Consider the following 23574-nt stretch of genomic DNA (forward strand, 5'->3'; position numbering starts at 1 on the left):
GAAAACGGTTATTGAATGACTTTATTACCATCTTACATGATTTATCGTCGGTTGGTTTGGGAAGGGGAGAGAAAATAAAACTCAACTATGCGCACAACGAAGAGCAAAAAAAAAAATTACCTCCAGGAGATTCCGGGCACATCGGTGGTAGTGAAACGGTGCTGTACGTGTGTGGAAATTAGAAACAAACATAAATATTTCACGACACGTGTGAAACATGGCGCACACGTTATTCGATTGCGTTCGATTGCTAATGCGGTATGAAATCATCGTAACATGTTTTGGTTATAAATTGTTAATGTAAAGGTCTTTTGCATATGAAAAACAGCACAAAACCCACTGCATGATGAATGTCTTTTACTTTATTGCGTGTCAAATTTGTGACATTTTTTTATTGAATTATAAATCCCAATCATGTTAGGTTCACAAGTAAGTTCAAAGCTTTTTACAAAAATTGACATTACATTACGGCCAGGAATTTCTAAATATGATCTTCTATTATGAGAATTTTAACGTTAAAAACACACGTTAAGTCTCGGAGAGAGCGCCTAATCGACAGCAAATCAAACGAAAAGATGAGAATTTGTCTTATTCAGGAATTCTTAATCAGTTGAAAAGATGGAAAAAATCGTAAATTTAAAGGGACAACCCTTCAAATTAAAACATGTACCATTTTTTTACAAAAATGCTCAAATTTTATGAACTTACATGTACACCCAATGAAATAAAAACTAAACAATTAAGTCGGATTCGTACAGCGTGCTGTAATGTTTGGCAATTCAAAAAATTCTTGCTACACGAAAAAGCCTTGGTGATATAAAAGCTAACGTTTTGAAGATAGTTACGACGGATAAATTAGATAACAAAAACTATCACAAACCAACGCTCAACATATGACGGTAAATTCCATTAAATGCCAATCTGCATCCTGCCCTACTCACGTTGTTGTTCCCGGCATCGCTCGTTAGGTCGTTCATTTCCAACGCTGAATGGACTGGAGCATTACTGCGCCAGCATACTGATATTGACGTTGTAGGAACAATTATTTCCCAGCACTCAATCCACCACTGTTCAAGTGCCATTCATCAAAACGGCACAGGGGAGTGCTTCGCTATTCCTTGAAGACACGTATATGCATGCAGCTGGCATTTATCACCAGCGACATTCGATTATGCTCGTCGTCGTAACAAAGCCCCCCGGACCCTAGGGCGATGAAGGTCTGCAATCCCGCACCGTCCTGGTGCTGGAAACAAAAGGACAATGGCTGGCCCTCGTTTACCCAACCTCGTCTGCCCGCTAAGCGCTCGGACTGCGCGACAATTTTGGGTCGAATATCGTGTGGCCTCAGTGCCGGAGGCCTCAAGATTTTGCTGCCTGTCCGGTGCGTCTGTGCGGTGCGGACCGAATGGGGGATAATTTCATCGTCTGAAAATCATCTCCTAAATCCTATTTAAACTTTCTACTCGCTCAGCACTTCACACTGCACTTCACATGTCATCGTAGCAGATCGTCCGCATGTCCTCGTGCTGACCCGACGGGCGAATGGTTTATTTTCCGTGCCATGTAACACGTTCCAAGGTCCCGGTCCAGGCATGACCTGTCAAATCCAGGCTGCACTTGGAAACTCCTGTGCGGGTGAATTTGCACGAAGGGTATTACTCTTCGTTATCGTCCCCAAAATCTACCTGTGCGATGGACGATGGACGACATGGCGAACGAAACGGACACTGATGAGGCAGGCTGTTGGGGTAAGGGTGTGCGTTTGAATAACGAACACACAAATACACACACACACACATCTATGAGGCCTGGTCGTAACGCATGCTGGGGTGTATGCTGATATCCTTTGCCCGGAACCACCGCAACCGATGCACCGAGACCGGAAACAAACAAGCACCAAAGCCTCATCGTCAAAGGCGTCAACGAGAAAACTCATTGCGTAGAAAGCCAGCAGCGGGCAGTGGGCGGCCTAGTGTGTGCGTATGTGTTCAAAGCAGACCCGCATTTGATGCATGTTGTAGCATGATTGTTTCGATGCCCATTTGGGGGCTGTCATATTTGGAAGATCGCCGATTGCGGGTCAGGGCCAGGCAATGGGTCGAAATTGAAAACTCAATAAAACACTCCCACGTACATTCCGTTCCGACACCATCGTCCACGACGATGCGCGTCAATGCTTGAAGAGATGTAAGGGCCCTTCAATCAGCACAATACGCATGTTGACAGTGCCATTGACATACATATATGTTTCACCTGGACAGGCGTATGTTTTTTTTTGTATTGAAGCATTTGGTTTGACAAGTGGAAGGATTGTCCATTATCCCTAGGAATAATATGAATCCAGCAGAATATAACTAAAGCGGTTCCGCAAAGCATACTTCAAAGGTATTATGGCTATTAAATTGTTAATATTCCATTCAGCTTCACGATTTAATGCAAGAGCATTTTTTATATTTAACTCTTGAACAAAAATGTGAATACATGTTGGTTATGTAAGCAAGTATTAAGATGCTCAAACGAATGAATCAGTAAAAACACCCCTAGCAGTAGAGTTACCATTTTTTTCTGTTGAAGAGAAAATAATTTCAACCGAAAGCCTCACGCTAAGGTGATTGTATTTTACATTATATTTTAAAAAGCATGCTTTAATTTGCCTCACTGTTTCGGTTGCTGGAATGATCTCGTAAACCCATAAACTACATCACTTTTTGTCCCATCTTTGGTCCGCAAAGTGTTTCCTATGTTTAGTCCACATCGAAAGAGCTTCGTAAACCTACTTTAATGCACAATGGTTATAGTACCTTCGTTGTACTCCCACTTTGAATATTATTCATCCGTAGTTGAATAGTCAGCCCATGGTAAAAGTCAAAGAGTTGGTTAAAGAATACCAATTGGCCGATGTATTTTATCGTTTGTAATTAATACTAACACTGACAATGATTTAAAGCGAAAGAAATTGTTTTGCGTAATGGAGACGCCTGGTTACTGTCAATCGTTCATACCAGGCGCCTCCATTATACGAATTACTCACAAATTCATTTGCTATTCTTTAAGTTAATCCAAACTAAACTTCTACTTAATAGCAAACTGAGGTGGATTTAAAGTAACAATTGTCTGCCCTTCGTAGATGTCTGTCAATCATTCATGGTAATACAACCAACCGATGGGTTTTGATCGACGGAGGTCGAAGGAAAGATCGCGTAACAAGTCGTTCCTCTACAGATAAGCCACTCTCAGACACATGCGCGTTACAAACGCATTTAAAAATGCATTAGCTGTAACTGATGTATGCTTCTTTGCTTGAAATTTAAACCGATTTCAATTTCATTCATATGGTACGTACGTACAGCTTCTACCATTTCAATCTTATCCAGAAGAGCACATCGCACAAATCATCCCCCCATGCCGGTGCATCGCTCAACAACTAGCCAGAAAACAGCAACACACCAAATGAAGAAAAAACCAACACTCACAATCAGTAAGTGGTTGTGGCGATCTTGAGAGTCATAAATATTTTTCCCTCAACGTGCAAGAAGCTGCTAGGGCAGCAACAAACACTCATTCATTTGGCACGGCGTGGAGGCGACTGGTATGCGGATCGTTGCAAAACGGTAGAAATTCTCAATTCTCTCGCCCCGACCAATTTGCTTTCACCGGCATTTGCCCAATCCCGCCCTAAACTCGATTCGAAACTGGCTACCAAACTACTGCCGCTCTCGGTATTAATGTTTTATTTATGTACTGTGGTTTAAGAGATTTAGATTAATGAACTCTTCACTTCGTTCGACTGCCACGGCTGGCACACGGATAAAAGCACCATTTTTTTCTCGTGCGCTTCGCTTTCTTCTACCCCTCCTCCTTCCTGCCGTGCTTGCGCAACGTCAACGAGAAAGGAGAAAGATTGGCTGCCAGTCGGTGCAAAACGTAAAAGGGCAGAACGCGAAGATGGTGCAACTTGAAAAAAAAAAGAATGAACCTTTCCTGCGCGTGCTGCATGGAACTCGATAGCGATAGCTCCCGGCAGCTTTTAGGCAAAGGAGGCAAGATTCCGAACCCGAGGGTAACGCACCGGAAAGCACAATACCCACTCTCATACTAAAAACAAACACTCACACACACACACACACAAACACAAACACCACCAGTACCGGTAATCTAACACGGGGAAGGAATTTGAGAGTATGGTTCCGAGTGGTAGAACAAGCACCATTCGACTACTTAATTATTCACCTTTAGTAAAGTAAAGTTTTCCCGTTTTTGTCCTGAATTGGACGAGAACCACTTTACTACGTGTAGCAGGGGGCGAGACGAGCTTATGGCTGGTGGAAAGTTTAAAAAAATGGCTCCCTGCTAAACTTTCCACTACAAAAAAAAAACCGAACACCCGTTGACTGAAGCCGTCCAAACATTTAATTTGGAGTTTACTTGCAAAGAATCATATTGCCAGCCAACCACCGTCTGGGTTCCGACAAAGGGCGGGTAACACGCTTTCCTCAAATAGTTTTCGATCCCGCACCACCATTCTTGGAGTTTCGAGGTCCTGCTAAGGTTTCGGTCGAAGGGTTGTGAAATTAAAATTTAAACACCAACCATGGCTTTAATTGATTTTCTCCGACCTCCAACCAGGCACCTTCAGCGTCGTCAATATTTAACGCAATTTATAAGCATACAGCCGCCAATCGCCGCCATCATCACCACCATCAACGTCGTGTGCCGGCACCAGTGTAATCAATATCCAATCGAATTAAAGTGCATTCACTCACACACGGCCCACATCTGCCTGGCAGCGCACCAAAACCGCATAAAACTTTAAAGTTTTGCATCTCGCCGATGCGTATCTTCCGACAGCGTCATCGTTCACTGACGCCTGTTTTACTGAAGGAAAACGACATGGAAATGCTTTCTATCGACTCGGTTTAGCCGCCTCGTCATCATCGCGATCGCTTCACCGTTCGCCAACCGTGCCGTACTGGCTGGGGAGGCAATTCAGGCAAAACAAGACACTTCTTTACACTTCGTGCTGCGCGGAGCGTGGATTGGCGATCGGTTTCGCTGTCGTAACGGGAAAACTTTCACTCGAATTGAAACGAACCTTGAAAAGCTCGTTTCATTTCGCACCTGTTTCTGACGAGGGCACACCGTTACCGACCCGTGGCTCCTCGTGAAACGATTCCATTTTCATTCAATTTTCCAACTCGATGCATTGTTCTTTGTGGCGCTAGGGGGGGAAAAAAGATTTTCCCCGCTTGCTTTCCTTCTCTTATTAGCATCTGCCAGCACACTTTCTTTATCGTGCATTGTTTGCAAATGGATAATGTTTTCTTTTCTTCTCTTTTCTTTGATATTGTTTAATAAGAAATAAAGCTATATTAGCGTTGTTAAATCACTTTAAAGTTGTTTTTAGCTTTCGATTCGAGATATAAAAGTTTACTACCACTTACCGCTTCGTTTTCCAGCGTGCATCCAAGCATAAGCTACAAAACAGAATACAGAAAACAAGCAAGCACCAACAACGAAGCCCGTAATTAGTATTTATGTTTTATTATTTCAAATATATTTCTAAGTATTTGCATCGCGTCGCAATCATGTGCATGCCGCGTGGCATGCAGCATCATTTCCGGTGAGTGCTTGAGCTAAATGTTTGACCGAAATATTAACATAACAAATAACCTAACAATATGCTCGCCTAGGCCTAACCGATAATTACACGGTGCGTTGTCGCCGTTCGCGCTAATGCTTGTTCCTTTTTCGTTTGCTAGTAGTAGTAGTCTGTTGTCTTCATATGTGTCAACGTTCGTCACTCACACTCGCTTACGTTACGGGGCTAAAATATGTACACACTGGGCACTCTGCGTACTGCGTGGAATGCTCACGCCATACGCCATCTCAATACCCGGCTAGACAATACTTCTTTCCTCTTATGTATCTGTTTATCTGTTTTTGTTTTTTGTTCAACTTCCTCCTCCTTAACACAATAGGCATTTCAATAGGTGCAGAAGAATAAATCAACATACGCCACACGCACTCCGTTCATTCATTCTCCGTGTACTTCGCTAAAGGGGGTAACAAACTCGACAAAGAGTTAAGCCTTTTTTTTGTGTTAGTTTTGCTATTATACAACGTTCTCCTACAATCCTTTTCTAGGTTTGGAACAAGACCTTTCCCTTGGAACCGTAATCGTTCGATCCTACAACGGAGGGCTCTGGAAATATAGTTTACAAAATCGAGTCAAGCATTCAACAAAGCCAAATAAAACATCAACCGATCAACCGATTAGAAAACGAATTGAAAGTTTTTTTTCTCATTTTAAAGCTATTTGAGAGGGTTTTTTTATTGGTATGTAACAATGCTCGTACCGGTAAAAGGTGTGAAGATGATCGTAAGCGGTCGAAAAAAAAATGCGGAGGAATCCAAACCCAAGAGCATGATTAGTTATTGTTTATCTTAGCAGCGTCCTTATCTAAGCACAGAACATCGTGGATTTAATTTACAGATACAGATGTGCTCTCAGCCTTACGTTGGTGACAAACTCGCGTTGATTATCGCGTCCAGTTTTTATTTGCAATTCGTCGTGGATATGTTTCTCCGCGGTAGGAGTGATATGAGCCAAAGAAGAAAAGGAAAAAAAAACGCAAAACGGGAACATACAGATATGCGATATGTCTGCGGACCGACTGCGACGATTGCGATATGGATACAGTGCCGCAGCTGGTGTGTGGCAAACCCAACAGCTTCGGGTTCGAGCACGGCTGCGGTAGCGCGAATTGCAAATTACAGAAACAGCCAGCGCTCGCAGCGTTGATGGCACAGCACTAGCAGCGTCGATGGGACGACACTCGTCGTTAGTGATAGTAGCGAGAACACACCGTAGCTGCTGCGAGCATCTGCAATCGATGGAATGCATAAAGAGGGGGGAGAAACACACACAAGGCATCAGTGCAAAAGCGACATCCAAGGTGATCAGTTGTTGGGGTCTTTTTTTTTTGGTACATCTAAGGCAACTCTCTCCGGTTAAGTGCCTCGGGGAGAATGAAACGAGTTTAAAGTACTTTTTTCTGGAGGAAGAATTGGGAAAATGAAAAATAAGTTGCAACAAAAATATAAAAACCAATAAACCAAGATGAGTGAATCGGGAGGAAAATCCGAAACCCCTTCACAAAGATGCCTCTAAAAAAATATAAAAAAAAACAAACGCAATCCTCGCCATAGGGCACAGTAAAAAAAACGAAAGGAGCAAAATATTGGAGGATGGACGGGGATGAGCGAAAAAAAATGAAACGAACATAAGAAACTCTACAAATTACACCAACCAAAGCAAAGCAAAAAATGAAGAAAACACTTCAACTGCGAAGCGAGACAAAAGCGGGAATCGACAGGGAGGCAAAAAAACAGGAACACGAAGCGTAAATAAACGGAGGAAACAAAACAGACACGGTGGGTTTGAGGTTCCCATAACGTCAAGTCAACAAACACTTTACCGTTAGATACACCGAACTCTTTCGGTGGCATGTCGGTGTAGGAGAAACTTTGCCCGATGGCAAGCGATCCCTTGCGCTCGAAAGGGATCCCGTTCGGTGAGCGCTGAGCGTAGCCTTCGTCGTTCTTCATCGGAAACAGGACCTCAGGTTGGCTGGCGACCTTAATGGTTTCATTACGTGACACCACGGCCGGGCTCGCTGGTAGACGGGCGGGTGTTTTTTTTTTTTTGTTTTTGGAAAGAAGACGAGAAAATGAGTGTAAAACAGGTGCACACAAACACACAGACACAAAGTGCGCCGAAGTTATCGCACAAATTAATACACCCGAGGTGCTGGCAAAAGCGAGAGTTTTCCAACCAAACAAAAAAAACCGTTCGACGACACGAAATAAAGCAAAACAAAAACCAAACCGACCGAAAGAAAGAAAGAAAATCAGAAACAAACTACACCTTCACCCAGGAAGAAGTGTCGAAAAATGCACGAAACAAAATCAAACAAACGCTGGGGTGTATGAAAAAAAAACACAACAACAAACATAAAATATACTTCGGCACCAGAGTCAACAGAGTGTCGAATGCTAACGTGCAGCGAAGGGAACGAACGGAAAGTACGAAATGTGCGGTTTCGTCTGGAACTTATCCAAACTGCCGGCGAGCACTTAATTCAATCTATACTTACTCTCCTTCGGTTCCATCACGTGAGTAATTTGCTTCGACGGTGTTGATGGCAGTGGAATTTCTGGTCCCGACAGAAGCATAAGAGGAAGAAACAGAGTGACGAAGAAAATGGAACAGTAAGTATGGTGCTATAAATATAAAGCCACCCTTGCGCAAAGTGCATCGTTTTCGGGTTTTTGGGATAGGTTGCGGTTGCCCTTTTTGCCTTCCCCCGAAGAGCACCCTGTGGAGGAATATTCAAAATTACCTGCTAAACACCTGCCGATTGCCGATTACAGCCAATCGTAAGGTAACCAATTAAAACCACCGCACCATAACCCTAAGGGCCATCTCGACACAGACACACACACACACACACCCGCCGCACACTTACCGTAAACGCGAATCGAGCCCTCCGTTTCGCCGAGAGAGTTCTTCGATATGCAGCGATAGTTGCCGAAATCGCCCATCGATAAGCCTTTGATGGTGAGCTTCATGTGCGCCCTGGGGATGAGCAAAAGCGATTATGTTGTTTGTGATTATCTCATTATAATACCGCGCACGTGGCGTTGGTTTGGGGGCGATAGCGCAATTGGGGCGTTTACGTACCGGTAGGAGTTTTCGTTGTAGTCGATGATGTATTTTTTACTCGGCAGTACCATTACCGAGTTGTACACCCAGTAGATGATGGCTCTGTAAATGCATGGCAAATGATAACGCGTTACATCATTGTTGTTTTGGGAGAGCTTCATATTTTAATGAGATAAACTGATGTGAAAAATAAGTAATTTTATTTAGTTAATTATTATTTATTCATTCCATGATGACGGCGTTAATTTTATTTAGTTACTTAATTATGTAATTTTCCAATCAATTTTATTAAAAGTATCCTTTAAGTAACTTCACAAAAGACATTCTGTTTGATAATTTAAACTAACTGGTGCTTAGTAATTGATGATTACTATTTAACGGTCGATTTGAATCTGACAGCTGGGTTCAATTGTTTGACGGTAGAGGGCGTAAACTGATAGAGCCGCGATCGATGATAAGTGATTCAAAAGGATCCATGACCGGGAGAAAGCTCGATTCGATAAAGCTAATCTGGTGATTATCACCTCCTTAATATAAACACATCAGAGGATATCGATTTGGTAAATGAAGATTGCTAAAAAGTTCTTTTCTTGTCATTTTTCTTGTTATGTTCGTTCAGTTAGTGTTTAATGTTGTACTAATAACGGTGTTGGTAATTGATAATATTTCTAAAGATAAAATATAAGTATATCAGACTCAAGGCTAAGGCTGTGCTTTTCTAAGAAAGATCTATGCTTCCAGTGTAATGTATTGACAGATTTATCTGGTTCGTAATTGATGAAAACGCGTCAGTATCAAAATTTTGTCCGGCTTTGAGTTGCTTTGTTTATTAATCGTTTTGATTCTCATATTCCACCAAAGTTATCGTGCACATCGAGGCTGTGCCGTGATTTTCATTCAAAGATTTAGTAAATTTAGTTAGAAATCAAGGGTTTCCCAGAATAATCGAGAACTCCTGAACGGCCTTTATCCTAACAGCATAAATATATAGGTCTTCCTTCCATTAGGCAACCTTCGAAATCTTACAGAACCAATGCTTGTGCTCACAGTAAACGGTTAGCAGAACTTAACCACGTATTTCATCATTTACATTCCCAAAACTTTGCAAGTAATATGTACCTTGGATGAGCTTCGGTGTGACAGTCAATGGTAACATCAGTCGAGAGTGGTGCTCCTACTAGTTGATTTGGCACCCAAATCATTGGCGAAACTGAAACAGAACGAAGCAAACAGATTACTCAAACCGTGAAGTATATATATTTCCTCCCATCTGGTGCACATAAGCGAGCCTGTCCGTCAAATCTTTACGCGGTGCTCTTCTAAGACGCTTAGAAGAAAGATAACGCAATTTTCCGACGAGCACAACTAAGCGCCCATTAACCGTACGCATTTACATCCAGCATCGGGCCGTGACTGTGCAGATAATGGTGGATTCGCTCGCCATCATTCCGGCGCAAGATAGCGATTGCGATTCCGGCACGGCAAACATCTCGCAAACTTAGCCACCGCTGTCGGTATGGCCTAAGTTTGGCGTATGAATTTAATTTGCTAATACACTTATGAATAAATAAAAGCATACTTACACTCCACATCAAGGATAATCCGCTTAGACACCGACGGTGGCACACCATTAGTGGCGATGCAGAGATAAGCGCCCATTTCGTTGCGGCTTACTTTCGTCAGATGAAGAACCTCCCCGTCGTACACCATCACTGCGAGGGACGGTTTTTGCGGTTGCCACCGTACCATTACCCACACGCGATGCGTAAGTAAAGGGACGAGAAATTAAGTTATTTGAAGATTAGTGCGTATTTGCCAACCGTGCGCACGGCGACAACAGCAGCAGCAGCAGAGCAGGAACGCACGGAATGTGGATTCTTCAGCACGCGCGATAACACGCACAAAAGCACGGTGGACAATCAGGTCAGGGTTTGAATAGGGCAGCAAGATTATTCCCTAACCAGCGCGAGTAATCGGTCCAATCCGATCGATGTAAATGCACCCAATCGCGCGGAAATTATCCGTCAAACGGTCCATTCAGCCAGGGAATGAAGGATTCCCGTCGGACTTTGAATCGATTAGAGTGCATCGAATCGATCGCTAAGGCTAAACGTTTCACCATCAAACCAACACCAGCACACCGCCAACACCCAACCACCGGGTTTGGCTTTCGATTAAGGTCACATTCCGTCAAATGCTGCCTTGTAAAAACAATCAAAAACCCATTTATCTTGCTCCCCCTTGGGCGCTGCGTTTGATGTTATCTCCGTACAAGCAGATAAGCTGCTTAAGGGGAAAGCGAATGCTGCATTCGACAGATGCGTCATGCCGCAGCTGCTGCCACCGTGCTCGGGTCCTTACCTTTCTTCTTGCGCTCGACGGTAATGCTTTGGCCGTCTTCGCGTCGCCAGATGATCTTGGGCGTGGGGAATCCATCGGCACGACATGTCATGTTGATATTTTGATTTTCTCGCACGGCTACTGACGACGGAGTACTTTCGATGTCCAGGATGTTGGGAGGCACTGCGAGACGGATCGTGCAGTGGAAAGAAATCACTCAGTATTATGTGCAACTTTATGGCTCCCAATCGTTTAGGGTGATATTTTCAATATCGATCGCTTTAAATTTGTTTGCAACATGAAGCTTCATGAAGCAACATGATTTGGTAAAATACATATTGCAGGTATCTTGAATTATTGCTACTTGTTTCTCTGAACTAATTTTGATACTTTTAAACTTGATTATCATTAAAATTGTTCGAAGGAATTCGTTATCTTTTACTCGGCTTTATTCTTTTTTCCAACGGTCAATTTGTCTGCAGCATCGTTTGCTCCAGCACTTTCCAGGCTGTGCATCAAAGAGTAGTTCTTGAAGCGCACTCCAGAGTGAAAGTGCACTTCAATTTGATCAAAAAACACGATGTACGATGCAATTTCACTCCCTGTGCAGCACATGCACGGTGGAACAACCCCGTACGCCAAGATGTAATCGACACATTGCCCCAGACACAAGGCCCACGGCAAGGCAAAGGCAACAAACATATCTCAGCGTCATAGCAGCTTGCACGGTGGGGCATGTGTGCGCAACGTCAAAAACCATACAACCGTACTTAACACGATACGATAAAGTTTTCACCATTGAAACCCACCCGATCGGAAGCCGATTGGATTACAACATTATGAATGCCCTGGATCGAACGGATGCCGGATGAGGGAAAATTGTGGGCCCACTTACCGACTACTTGCAGGTAACCGACTTGGCTAATCATGGGATTTGTGTTCACTTGGCACATGTAATAGCCCCGATCGTCCTGCTGGGCCTGGCTGACGTGCAGCAGCCATGTGTTGGAATTATCGTACGTTACGCTGTAGCGCGGAATGCGCGAAATAACGTGGCGGTGTATCGTCAAAATCATCTGCCGGTCGATATGTATCCACGCGACCTGTTGAGTAAATAGAATTAAAGTTACATCCATACAGTTATTGCTACCATGTTTTCGTGCATACTGGTGTTAGCGGTTTTTGTTTTGTTGAGCTATGCTACTCTATAATTGAAGCACTATCCAAGTTATAATCTGCGTATAAAAAATTTAGCTTTTATTGGACGTTCTTCTTTCAGGGTTTCGCATAATGCATTTATGAAACAAGAGCTAATTCTGTTTGAACGTGATTCAGTTATGCCATTTATTTCATGTAAACGGCTGTATCACAATCTATTTCATTGTATGAAGCATAAAAAGCTATCTCTTTCATGATGTGAGATAGTAGCATTTTTTCCATCACGAAATTCAGCGAATGAAAAATAAAAAAAAGTAGTTTAAAAATTGATGCCTGAAAAAAGTAGAAGGTATTTGTGATATGAGATCCTTTATTTTACACTGTTTTTGTGTACTCCTTTTTTGTGGTTTTAACTCATTTTTACGCGTTTTGTAGTTACCTCGCTTCTGCATAGTTCGTTAATTAAAAATGCGTATGGGTACTACAACTGGTTACATTTATGCTACGCACTGTAGAAATAACATTTTAAGTTATCTATTTGGACTGGCCAGAATTTTCATACAATGAAACAAATCTAGCCAACAAATATTTTTTTATTCTTGCATTTTAGTACAACTATTTCGATCCTACTTTATCCCAATTGTTTGATTAACCAGCAACGAAGCTGCTCTATTTTATGCGTCACACGAGCTGTTCATAAATAGTTATCCTGACCCAATGCCCTTGCCCCACGTATGACTTTCACATCAATAAACTTACCTTGTAGGTGCCCAAATGTTCGACTACACAGGGCAGGTTAGCATCCCGTCCCACGGCAACGGTAACGTTCGGAATGGGTTGAGCAAATCTTGGTTCATCCATCATCACTGTACGGAAAGGAGAGAAAGTTCGTGATAAGAGAGTACCAAAAAAAGAAACCATGGCACATTCCGAAAAGAAAGGATAACACCAAAATAACATATCAAAGGTCACCGATCGTTTCCAAATTATTCCGTTCCGACCCGAAGGGGCCAATCGATATTAGTATGTGAAGTCGGTGGTGGCTGCTTTTTGTTTTGGCGAAATGGAATGCCGAAAGAGTTGCAAACCCACTCACACCCGGCCACAACCGGTGGCAGTTTATTTCGTACCCTTGCCAGCTGCGGCGCGGTGCGCTTTCTTCGATACGAACGAAACCAATTCGTACCGTGCAATCGGGGCACAAAAAGGGTACACGATAAAAGATTACCCATCTGGCAGATGGTGCGCCGGTATCGTTTGCTATAAAGCGAATAAAAATTGTTCCGTTTCGGGCGTGCCGGGCCGGTGGATGACGAGGAGAAATATGTCTTGCTTGAAAACGCCTCAAGAACCCGACCGAACCGAATGGTTGATAGGGCGAAAACCAACACCGAACTGTCCGACAAATGGAACTGGAGCGTTGCAACGAGAAAGTGCTGACATCGGGCGCTTACTACACGTTTGTGTGCTCGTAGCCCTTTCGTTGGAATCGTGCCCGGCACTGTCATACACACCGGCACTTGACCGGCTGACGGACGGACTTATGCAACCGTTTGGAGGATGATTTATTTAAAGTAATTTTTTGTTGCTGCTGCTATTATTTCAAACACTTCTAAGCACCACCCGCAACCACTTCCAGCAGCACGACTGTTACAAGCAGTTGTCCCGGGCCGAGCTGCTCGAGCGGAACTTGTTTTTCGTGCGAGTTCGTTAGTTGCATTCGAAATTGCAACCGGCAGTCGGGGAGATGCGCGGGCCAAGAGCGAAGTGTCCCGTCCATTTATCTCGTACCCGTGGAAACTCTTCGTTCGAGCTGCGGTGTGCACACGGGCTCGGCCCCCGGCAGAACGTGGAAGAAACAACGGCAACAATAAAAAATGTACTACTAGACAGGCGGCAAACCCCCCAAATGGAGCACATTGCGAACAACACAGCACGGTCGTACAACAATCCTTACGTTCGGCCGAAGCTGCAACGGAAAACCGAACCCCGATGATGCTGCAGGATAATTCCATCCGTTTATTCCGCTCCTGTCGGACCGTTTGTGACAAGAGCGATGTGACACATTTCGGGTTCGCTTTCCATCACACCGGGACAATCTTGTCATTATGCGCTGCTGTATGGGTTTTTGTTTTTTGCGTGGCGATGGTGTGAGTAAAGGGGTTTTTTTTACTTCTGCTACTTTATTATGTTTTGTCTACATTGTGTCTGTCTGCAACTGACAACTACAGAACCCATCCCGATAGTCCCGTCCCAGCCTCAGGGGTGGTTGTGTTGTTTTCTAAATTTACATTTCGAAAATGCAAGCACTTTGCTCCAGTTCTCGATTTGTGTGCGGTTATAACATGGAGGACAAGCTGGTTTTAAGGACAAGATCAATGTTCAAGTAAGAATGCAATAGTTTTAAACTGTGAAATAAATACAATGCTTTGTTTCAGTAAGCTGTACAGTGTGTAGCATAACTATATGTTCGCTTGTTTCTTGAAAAGAAGAGTTAATATTGACGAGATAGATGCAAATAGAAGTCCAAACCCAAACAACAAGTTTCTATAAGTTTAAGTCTAAGTGCACTCATACTTATCTCAAGTAGTGTAATTTTCAATAATATGGTATGCGTGATGGTATGCCAAACTCATTTAAACAGGTTTAACATCATCTATTCACTTTACTTTTTAATGTTATTGTGAGCTCCAGAAACTATTCGTATCGCAGTTATGCCATCAACTGTGGGAAAATACTAAATATCGTTTAGATTCCTGATGCGAAACTCCAAACAAAGCTTCATCATACATCGCCAAGCTTCATCTTTTGGTTGCAAAATCCAACCTTCTTCCCTAAGACCATCTCCCAGAAAAATGGGCCCCGTCGCTATCATACATTTAGCCCACAAAAATCCATGCTTAACAAACAGACAAAGATAGTGGAGGATGTACACGCATCGCAGCGAATGCCTTGTACATTTCGAAGAAACTGAATCATTTACGGATGATTTGAAATGTATTGCGTTTGCTGTGCAATAAGGTAGGCAGGAATTATCTGCTCCCATTGTTACCGGAAGCAAGATCAGCTGGACTAAGCGAAGGCGCTGCTGAGCAGAACGAACACACCGAAGCGACTTGCTTCTACTAGAATGGAATGGAGGGTTTGTTTTTAATTATGACTAGCTTCTTTACTATTTATCGTAAAGCTCTCACTTGGCATAAGGTAATCGAAAATGCTCGTAGCTTAGGCTTTTATAATTGCATCTTCCTCGTAAGCCACCTCACCGTACCTAGCACATTGTCAAACCGCAAAGTTAATGCAGACAATTTAATTTAATTTTGTATCATCTCAACATGCAAAGCAAGAGCTTAGTGTGGGCAATTTTATTCCTCGCCCAGCACAGCTTGGGCACGAGATGCAAAACAATGTTACCCAAAACGCGCGGCCGTGATCGATACACGTAAATATGTCGAGCGTTAGAAAAGCAAACAAACACACACACACACCCGATGAAGGCAAAAACCACTTGATATATGGTCAAACTTTCACAGATACTTTAACCCGGCTGCCGGAAGTTTTAGGCAAATTTCATGCGAACATTTAACCTTCCCGAAAAACATCATAATAGTCCGACCTCCGGCCGCATCTTAACAACCGGTACTACTCGCATTATCCCATCGCACATAAGCTGCACACATCCCATACGTGTGTGTGTGTGTGTGTTTTTTATCTGGTTTCTGCCACGGTTCCCTCTTCAAAAGAAAGGATCCTGCTCGGATGTAGGGCGGAGTAGGAGAACTTTACCGACAGTCGAGTGGGATCTTCACCGGAAAGCGAAAACGGTAACAGCTGCTCTTTATGGGATGTACGTGAGCATCATGCATTATTGGAGTACCACGGTAAGCGCTGCTCGCTACGAGCGCGCGACCATGTCACACACGGATTACACATTTAAATGATTATCAAAGGATGTGCATGGGTACGGATTGTCGGCCTATTATTTATGGGTGAGGAGATAAAGCAAGGGCTTACCCTGGATGCTGCGAAGCGGAAGTGCCAGGCAGCAACATACGCACCGTCGCGGTTAGATTTTAGATGCGCCATGTTAAAGAATTCGTGGTGTTGAAAGTTGTTCCACAAGAGCTACTTTAACAGGTGCATTATGATGTTAAATGGTTTCTTTTATTTCTTTAACACAACTCCCCCCCCCCCCCCCCCCCCCCCCCCCCCCCAAACAGAAGTAATCGATTATTGACTGTGAGCGCATTGCGAACGCACCTAATCTGGGTCAATCCCAGGCGAATTGCAAATCCTCTGGTCGGGACAGCCATTGTGCATTACTCGCAACTCGCTAATGCCACCGATAAACAACACACAGCGTGTCAGATTGCCGGAAATATATTGCATCTCGTAAAATGGAAACTCGCATGATTTATGTACTCCCGATAAGATCCTGCCGCCCCTATGGCGTACGGGGGGGTGGCAGTTCCCGACACGTGCACACACACACACACATAAGGTGTCGTGCAGGAAGCGCACTTCAACACGGGTGCCACTCAAGTCCAAATATTGATATTGCTTTTACGGTGCATAAACAATGCCCATCCTCTAGCCGTGCCTAGATTGAATGTTAAGAGCGTCGGAGAAAACGGTTCGATTCGATGTGACATTCGAGCGCCGTGATCGATACCGCACATGTGGTGTGCAACAATTCCATGACGGCAGGCGGAAAGTGTTTTGCAGCCTTTTCACCGAACGAGATAAACCCCTTCGAAAGTGAGCTGAAAAACTGCACCCAAATACACTTTGCGAAACACGAAACGGTCCAACCGACGGCAGCTGGAACTATTTCCGTGGTGGAGCTTTTTGTGTTCGCCAGGTTCGTCGAAAGCAAAAGCCAGCGAAAATGGTGCTGTGTTCCGTGAAAAATGTCTTATTAGCAGCAAGTACCGTGCAAGCAAGTGAGGACAAGAGGTGCAACAGAAACTATTTCGTGTTTAGGGTCAATGATGCTTTTGCATTCTTTCTTCCCAACGATGAGGAGGCTCTTTGGCGGCTACTAAATGAACGTTTTCCCGGAAGAAACGGTGTTTCGTGCGCCAGTTCTCGGCTCCAGCCGGAACAGTACCGGCAAACAAACATCACCACTGGAGAGTGATGCGACGCGTTGGTCTGTATTTTTACGCGCCGTTTCTGGCGGCCAACACAGATATCGTGCTGTGTTCGCCAACGACTCGAAAGCTCAAGAACAATGAGTGCTTCTCGCCAGCAAAGCAACGAGCAACCGTTGGCAAACGTTAAGGACAAATGACAAAAGAAGCACCCAGCAAAAGGGAAGCAGAAATCACAATTGTTATTGCTCGCATTGCCTTGTTGTGCTGAAGTGTGCCATTGTGGTGGCAAAACAATCGGCTCTTGAAAGATATTTTTAAGCAAACGATGAGGAAAACAACAAACAGTCCTTGAAGAAAAGCAGAGAATAGGAGGCAACGGTTCTTGTTTCTTTGACAAATCATGCTGCCAGTGCGGTGGATTTATATTAGCTTAACGGGAGACGTAATCGTGAGCCATCTTTGGTGGAAGCTTCTTAAAGCTCGTATCGTTAACGAAACAACACATGGCTTACTTGATTAATTTTTCTTAAAACGAGTCACATGCTAATAGCTCTGGATGGTTTAATACTAGAATCATGTTATCTCAACCCGTCATCGCACCAAATGGTGGCAGATCTTGCTTTCTGCCAGCGCAAAATTAATGCATACATCAATCAGCTGCCATTTAAATTCCTATCCTTTTGTTCTCTTTCAACCCTGTCGCTTGCGGTGTACAAGCGCTAAGATGGGTATGAAATTCGATATGTTGTCTCTCCTTTCTTTCAGCTCAGCTAGTCTCTCTTTCTTTCAGCGTTTATTGCGTCCATTCCGAGGAGCGAGTGTCGTTCACTAATTGGCATTTAAATTGATAGATCTAATCGAAACATCGATACATTAATCTCGTTTGCTGTTTTAAATATTGGCGTGGAATTGAACGTTTTGTTTAAAACTTGTTAAGCTTTCGGAACGGATTTAGTGCGTTCTACAAGTTTGTTAGATTTGCTTAGCTAAAGTATCTTTACATCCGTTGCCGATCTTGTTCTAGCCCACGAATTAAAGGTCACAGCCATCTGGTACCGTCGTTTGGAGTTAATTGAAGTTATAAAATCTTGTTCAAGACTAGCTCTGGAGCCCCAGCTGCTAGTAAGCTCAGGATATTGTTATTTCAATATTAAATATTGTTTACTTAAATATTTAACTACTTCATGCTTTAACTCATCAACTTCAAATTAGCTAAAGGATTGGTTGGTCTGGTCTTTTCCCGGTTGAAGATTTAAAAAGCCTTTTTAAAAAATAATTATTTTCTGAACGCTGTGCTAAGTTCTGAAACAGTTGTGAGTTTTTATTAACGGGTGTTACAACTTTCAATACCTTCCACCATTAGTCATACAATGAAAGCCACGGATAAGCCGAAAATATTGATCATCTTACAGCGAACTTCTCGCACAATAATATACAACTTTAAAACACTGTACTGTATTTCATTCCCTGAACAGTGCTTTGTTTTACGCAAAAAAAAACATCGTTTTCCCATTTCTATTGTTAGCGTAATGCGACTAAATTTAAAAGCAAGCTTTCGGACATTTCAAATTCCATTATTTTCCGAAAAGCTTCAACGAACAAAATAATCATCCCTCCCGAACTCGAATGGTACGCGGTGACCGCTCGCTCACCCATCCTTGTAATAGCGGCCTGCAGTATTTATGACGGCATTGCATAACGACCACTGAAAGAGCAGCTATGAACCATGAATATATAAATGCCCTTACCGGGCAGCTTCATTTCCGACTGCGTTTGCAATCTCCCGGTACCGGGGAGCAGTATCGTGCCAAACGGTGGTGGGGTTGGGTGGGGAAACTGTTCCAGCGGTTGTTTTTTGGGGGATCATTTTTCACCACAGCGATAGTGCCATCTCCGCTAATGAAGTGCCAAACGCGCTTTGGACGAAGAGAGTTCGCCACTTCAAACGGAAGATTCCGGAATTTTATCGTGTTGCTCCCGTCCGGAAAGTTTCATAATTGTCAAAAGCCATGCCTGCCGTACGCCATGAGCTGTCTGTGGCAAGAGCAACCGGCAACCGGGTCCTTCTTGGCAGCCACTTGGACCCGTAGCCGCAGTGTTTCGGTGCTCGTTCGCCGGAGCATCAGTGACGGAGGTGATAATTTTTCGAATCGTTCGACACGCCAAACCTCAGTCCCAAAGTGGGAAAGTGAACGGTTTCGCGGTTGCCCCGTTGTTTGCCCCGGTTTGCCCTTTCCCGTTTTGTTGGTAAAAACGGGTCTGCGACAAAAGTGATTCTGCAATCAACGCCACTACGGTACAAGAAACCGCCAGCAGGGCCGGCACCGTACGACGGGGTACATATGCCAGTGCCGGTACTGCTGTTCTGCATTTATGTACATACTAAATATTCTCCTCATCATTGTGGCGGTGATAGCAAACAGGTTTTCCAGAACCGTCCTCCCTTCCCTTGTGCCAACACACCCTGGCCGGCCTTCGATCGCTTCTTCGTTCGCACTGGCAAAAGTTCGGCATCCTGCCAACGACATACCGATACAGAAAGAGCAGCGAACTCGACGAGAATGGCCACAGCTTCTTGTCGAACTGGGAATAGACGACCGAAAGCAGATGGCTGAAGGGCTGAAGAGAAGCCTGTTTACCTTTAAATTTTCACCTCACCAACGCCTGTATTTTCACTGCAAGACGATGATGACGATGATGGAGCGATAGAAAAGGCATAGATAGATAGCGAGCGGTCGTACCGGTGCATCAGCACATGGGATGCTTCGTGGTTCCGGGAGCCATTCGTTCGGCCTAGACCTAGACATCAGCGTACCTTTGAACGATTTAATCGTTGATCTTGGACGGCGCTGCTGGAAACCTTCACATTCTGCCCGAACGCCACCAAGGTACCAAGGGCTTCAGACAACAAGTGGCACAAGGTTTTGGTTTTGTGTGTCCTCCGGCAAACATATTTCACCTTCCAGCTCTGGTGAAGATAAATTATGTTCTCTGCATTTGCATTTCGACCAGAATTCATATATTTTCCACTATCTATCTCCCGGGCTCTGCTGATGTTCGAGGATGTGTGTGCGTGTGTCTGTGTGAAACGGCCCGTTTTTGGTGTAGCCTCGTTTTAACCCTTGTAGGCAAAGGTAGGTGTCGTCTTCCCGCATCCCCCCATCCCTATCTTCCCGCTGTTTTCGTGCCCCAAAACCCATGGTCAGCCGCTAGATTCGGAATGAAACATCACAAAATGGTCCGTTGCAAATGTGCCGTGTGGCCGTTCCGGGTTGGTAGGCTGAGTACGGGGGTACCTGGATGGTGGTTCGTTAGGATGAATAAATGTTACCATTCTTCAACGGGAATTGCTTCGGTTTTGCACGTCCTGCATATGCCTTTGTTTCGTAAAGCGGAAAAGTGGTAATTCATAGAAATCCAACTCCCACTACCTGCCTGCTCTCCGGTGTGTTTCAATCGTTGTTTTTTACGAGTTTTTTTCCACACCATCTTTGTCCACTTTCTTCTCGAGAGGTTGGTTTCCTCCCTTTTGCTCACTACCCCGTGCTGCTAATGAGTACATTAGTTTGCACTACAATTAAGTTGATAAAGTAATACTTTCGAAACGGACACATTTTCGTTCGAAGTGTACGAAGCAACGATGTTTTAGTCGCTTCAAGTCCACATTTTTTATAACCTTCTTTATCACTGCAACAGCTTTTCCGCATCTTGTCTTATCTACTGTCTCAAGAACTGAGGGGAATTCTGAATTTCATAGTTTATTATAATTAGGATCGATTTAAAACATTAAACCCGTCTTTAAATTGTTCATATTTAAATTATCTTTTTCTCTTTTAAGTATAAGAAACCGAATTTCATTCAATATGTTTCAAATTCCTTTCGCGAAAATGTAGCAACACAATGGTCGAACCCAACCAAAGCAAATCTACATTCAAAGACAAAGGTATTGAAAGAAACAGCTTAAGAATAGTTCCATTATGAACTACGAAGGCATCAGCTGTATGAAGGCCGGTACCGAGGTTGACCATAATGATGATAGTCTCAAGCGCAATGATGATGACGATGATGATGATGATGATGCTGTTGCAGAAGCTGATTATGTTTCTCGGTCAGCGCAAGACGAACGCAAAAGTAAGAAAGAATCTAATTAAATCTATCTCTCTCAAAGTTCCATTTGGCGCTTGTTCTGGCCATGCCAAACGCTCGTACCAGGAGGTCATTCTGCGCCAAGATTGTGTGCACGACAGCAGCAGTAGCAGCAACAGAAGCGGCAAAATTCGTACAAAACTTTTGCACTGCCGGCACAGAGCTAACGAACGGCACAGAATTTCAACAGATGGTTTGAAGAGTGCCGAATTCATTACGGGCATCAGAATAATTGGGCTTAACAGAACATTCCCATCCGGACGGAATGAATGGTGCTACGGAAGATTTCTTGTCACGGGTCAGTAAACGAAGCGTTTCCACATTCATTAAACAACCTCGGGCCTTTTGGGGTTGGGGGTTCGGAACACGAACAGGGAAGGGTCGAAATCAGAGCAATCAGTTTGGGGGGTTTAAGTGGCGCTGTAAAAACTTACCGTGTGTGACGAGTGTAACCAAATATATCATAAACAGTACATTCCGGTGCGTGAATCGTTGCGGCAGTAGCTTCAGGGCGAGTAGAATTAGTTTCACTGTCTGTAGGATTAACATCTTGTGATCGCTTCAGTCACTAAGTCACATGCACACAAGCTTCGTCCAGCATTGGCACACGGCGCCACACTTGGGTTTGAGTTTGCAATTGATGAATGCTGCACCAGAGATCAAAGATCACGTTTCCGTGCGCCCAACATGCTGGACGCGTCCCATTTCCTTTGCAGGCGGGGAAGTTTTCTCTTTACATGCAAGTTGGGCAAATGGAAGTTAATGGAAGTCAGACGCAAAGTTGCTAAAGTTTTATTCTGGAAAGAGAACATAAAACGGAAGGATTACTTGGCATGAAAGTTGCTTCATCTTACTTTGGAGAAATTCGTGCTTGTGTAAAAAAAAACTAAAGCTACTGTTTGTAATTAATAAGTTACTCTCGGTACAAAACTTGTTAATAATTTAAGGTTTATTATGTAGTGTAAAAATGTTATTTTTTACTAGTTTAACGACGAAACTCACATAATTTAAAAATCTTACTTGTCGTAAATTGGAAATTGATACAGTCGCTTAAGTTTTATCATCATCTTGTTATCTTGTGATCTGAATTTACTTACAAAACTCTCGCTCACATAGAAAGGTAGCTCTTGTTCAATCATACTTATCGCTGCTATGTTTTAATCATACAAGCTTTTTTCCTATTAATGCAAAGCCCACAAAGTAGACAGTTTGCACCAAAATATATTCATTTATTCCTGCTGATTGTTGGCTGGATTGGATCCCAATCCACATCTCCATCACTTGCCGAACGGAACCAAACGGGCAAATGAATTCGATAGCATCACACATTTTACACCAAGAAAAACCCCCGTCCGAACTGACGGAATCGATTTCGCTAAAGGGTTTGTTGCTAAAACAAAACGAAAGTGAATATTGGTCGTCGGTTTTTTTTGTTCTCTTTTCGAGCGAACTGCAAACAGAAACATGAAAACACAATTCGAAGAACATCGGTTTCGTTCGCTTACATATGTAAATGTGCAGGTTTAAATATCTTCCGGCGCCGGGCAGCAGTGAGCAGCATCGGCAGCAGTGGCCAAAAAGGAAAGCGTACGTGCCCGTTTACGAAGGATTTCCAGCCGGAGAGTTTATGAATATTTCATAAATCGCATGGCGTGGCGCACCAGCTTAGCTTGTAGGGATGTTGTTTTCTTTTTTTTTTTTTTTGGAGAACTCACTGGGTTCCTTCCCCCGAGGTGACGCAGTGCCGGAGATGATGCGAAGCGTGAAATGGCTTCCGGCACAAATGGTGTTTTTCCCTTTTTACGAATGCGAACCGATCGATGGTGAGATATGTTTAATCAGATCACTTTAAGATGGTTCCGATACGGATAGATTCGAATAAAGATACACCCGGTGGAAGGAAATTATTAGCCAGATTCCTGAAAAAACACACAATTTTGTTGATGTTACATATCAATACCAATACGAATGAAATGATCGGAATTTCGATGTGTTGAACATTCTTGAAATAAGTAAAATCTTAAACTTACGTATTTTTTGTAAAAGACCATTTTTATAGCAATTTTAGCTAAAGTAGCTCATGCCATGCACAGCACAAAAACCAGCCTC

At 43.5% G+C, this 23574-nt stretch overlaps 1 protein-coding gene across 1 annotated transcript; it reads right to left on the reverse strand.

Moving 5' to 3' along the window:
* Nucleotides 1-6771: 6771 nt before the first annotated feature.
* Nucleotides 6772-22014, reverse strand: LOC128711132 (lachesin). Its single transcript, XM_053805996.1, has 11 exons — nucleotides 21900-22014; nucleotides 12983-13089; nucleotides 11961-12168; nucleotides 11087-11248; nucleotides 10309-10437; nucleotides 9845-9935; nucleotides 8744-8827; nucleotides 8529-8638; nucleotides 8157-8216; nucleotides 7479-7676; nucleotides 6772-6884 (listed from the first exon to the last, which is right to left on the reverse strand). Exons 1-11 carry the CDS (start codon nucleotides 22012-22014, stop codon nucleotides 6772-6774), a joined length of 1377 nt encoding a protein of 458 aa, XP_053661971.1.
* Between the last annotated feature and the right edge of the window lie 1560 nt (nucleotides 22015-23574).

This window comes from Anopheles marshallii, chromosome 3, assembly GCF_943734725.1.
Source record: "Anopheles marshallii chromosome 3, idAnoMarsDA_429_01, whole genome shotgun sequence".
NCBI classification, from domain to species: domain Eukaryota; kingdom Metazoa; phylum Arthropoda; class Insecta; order Diptera; family Culicidae; genus Anopheles; species Anopheles marshallii.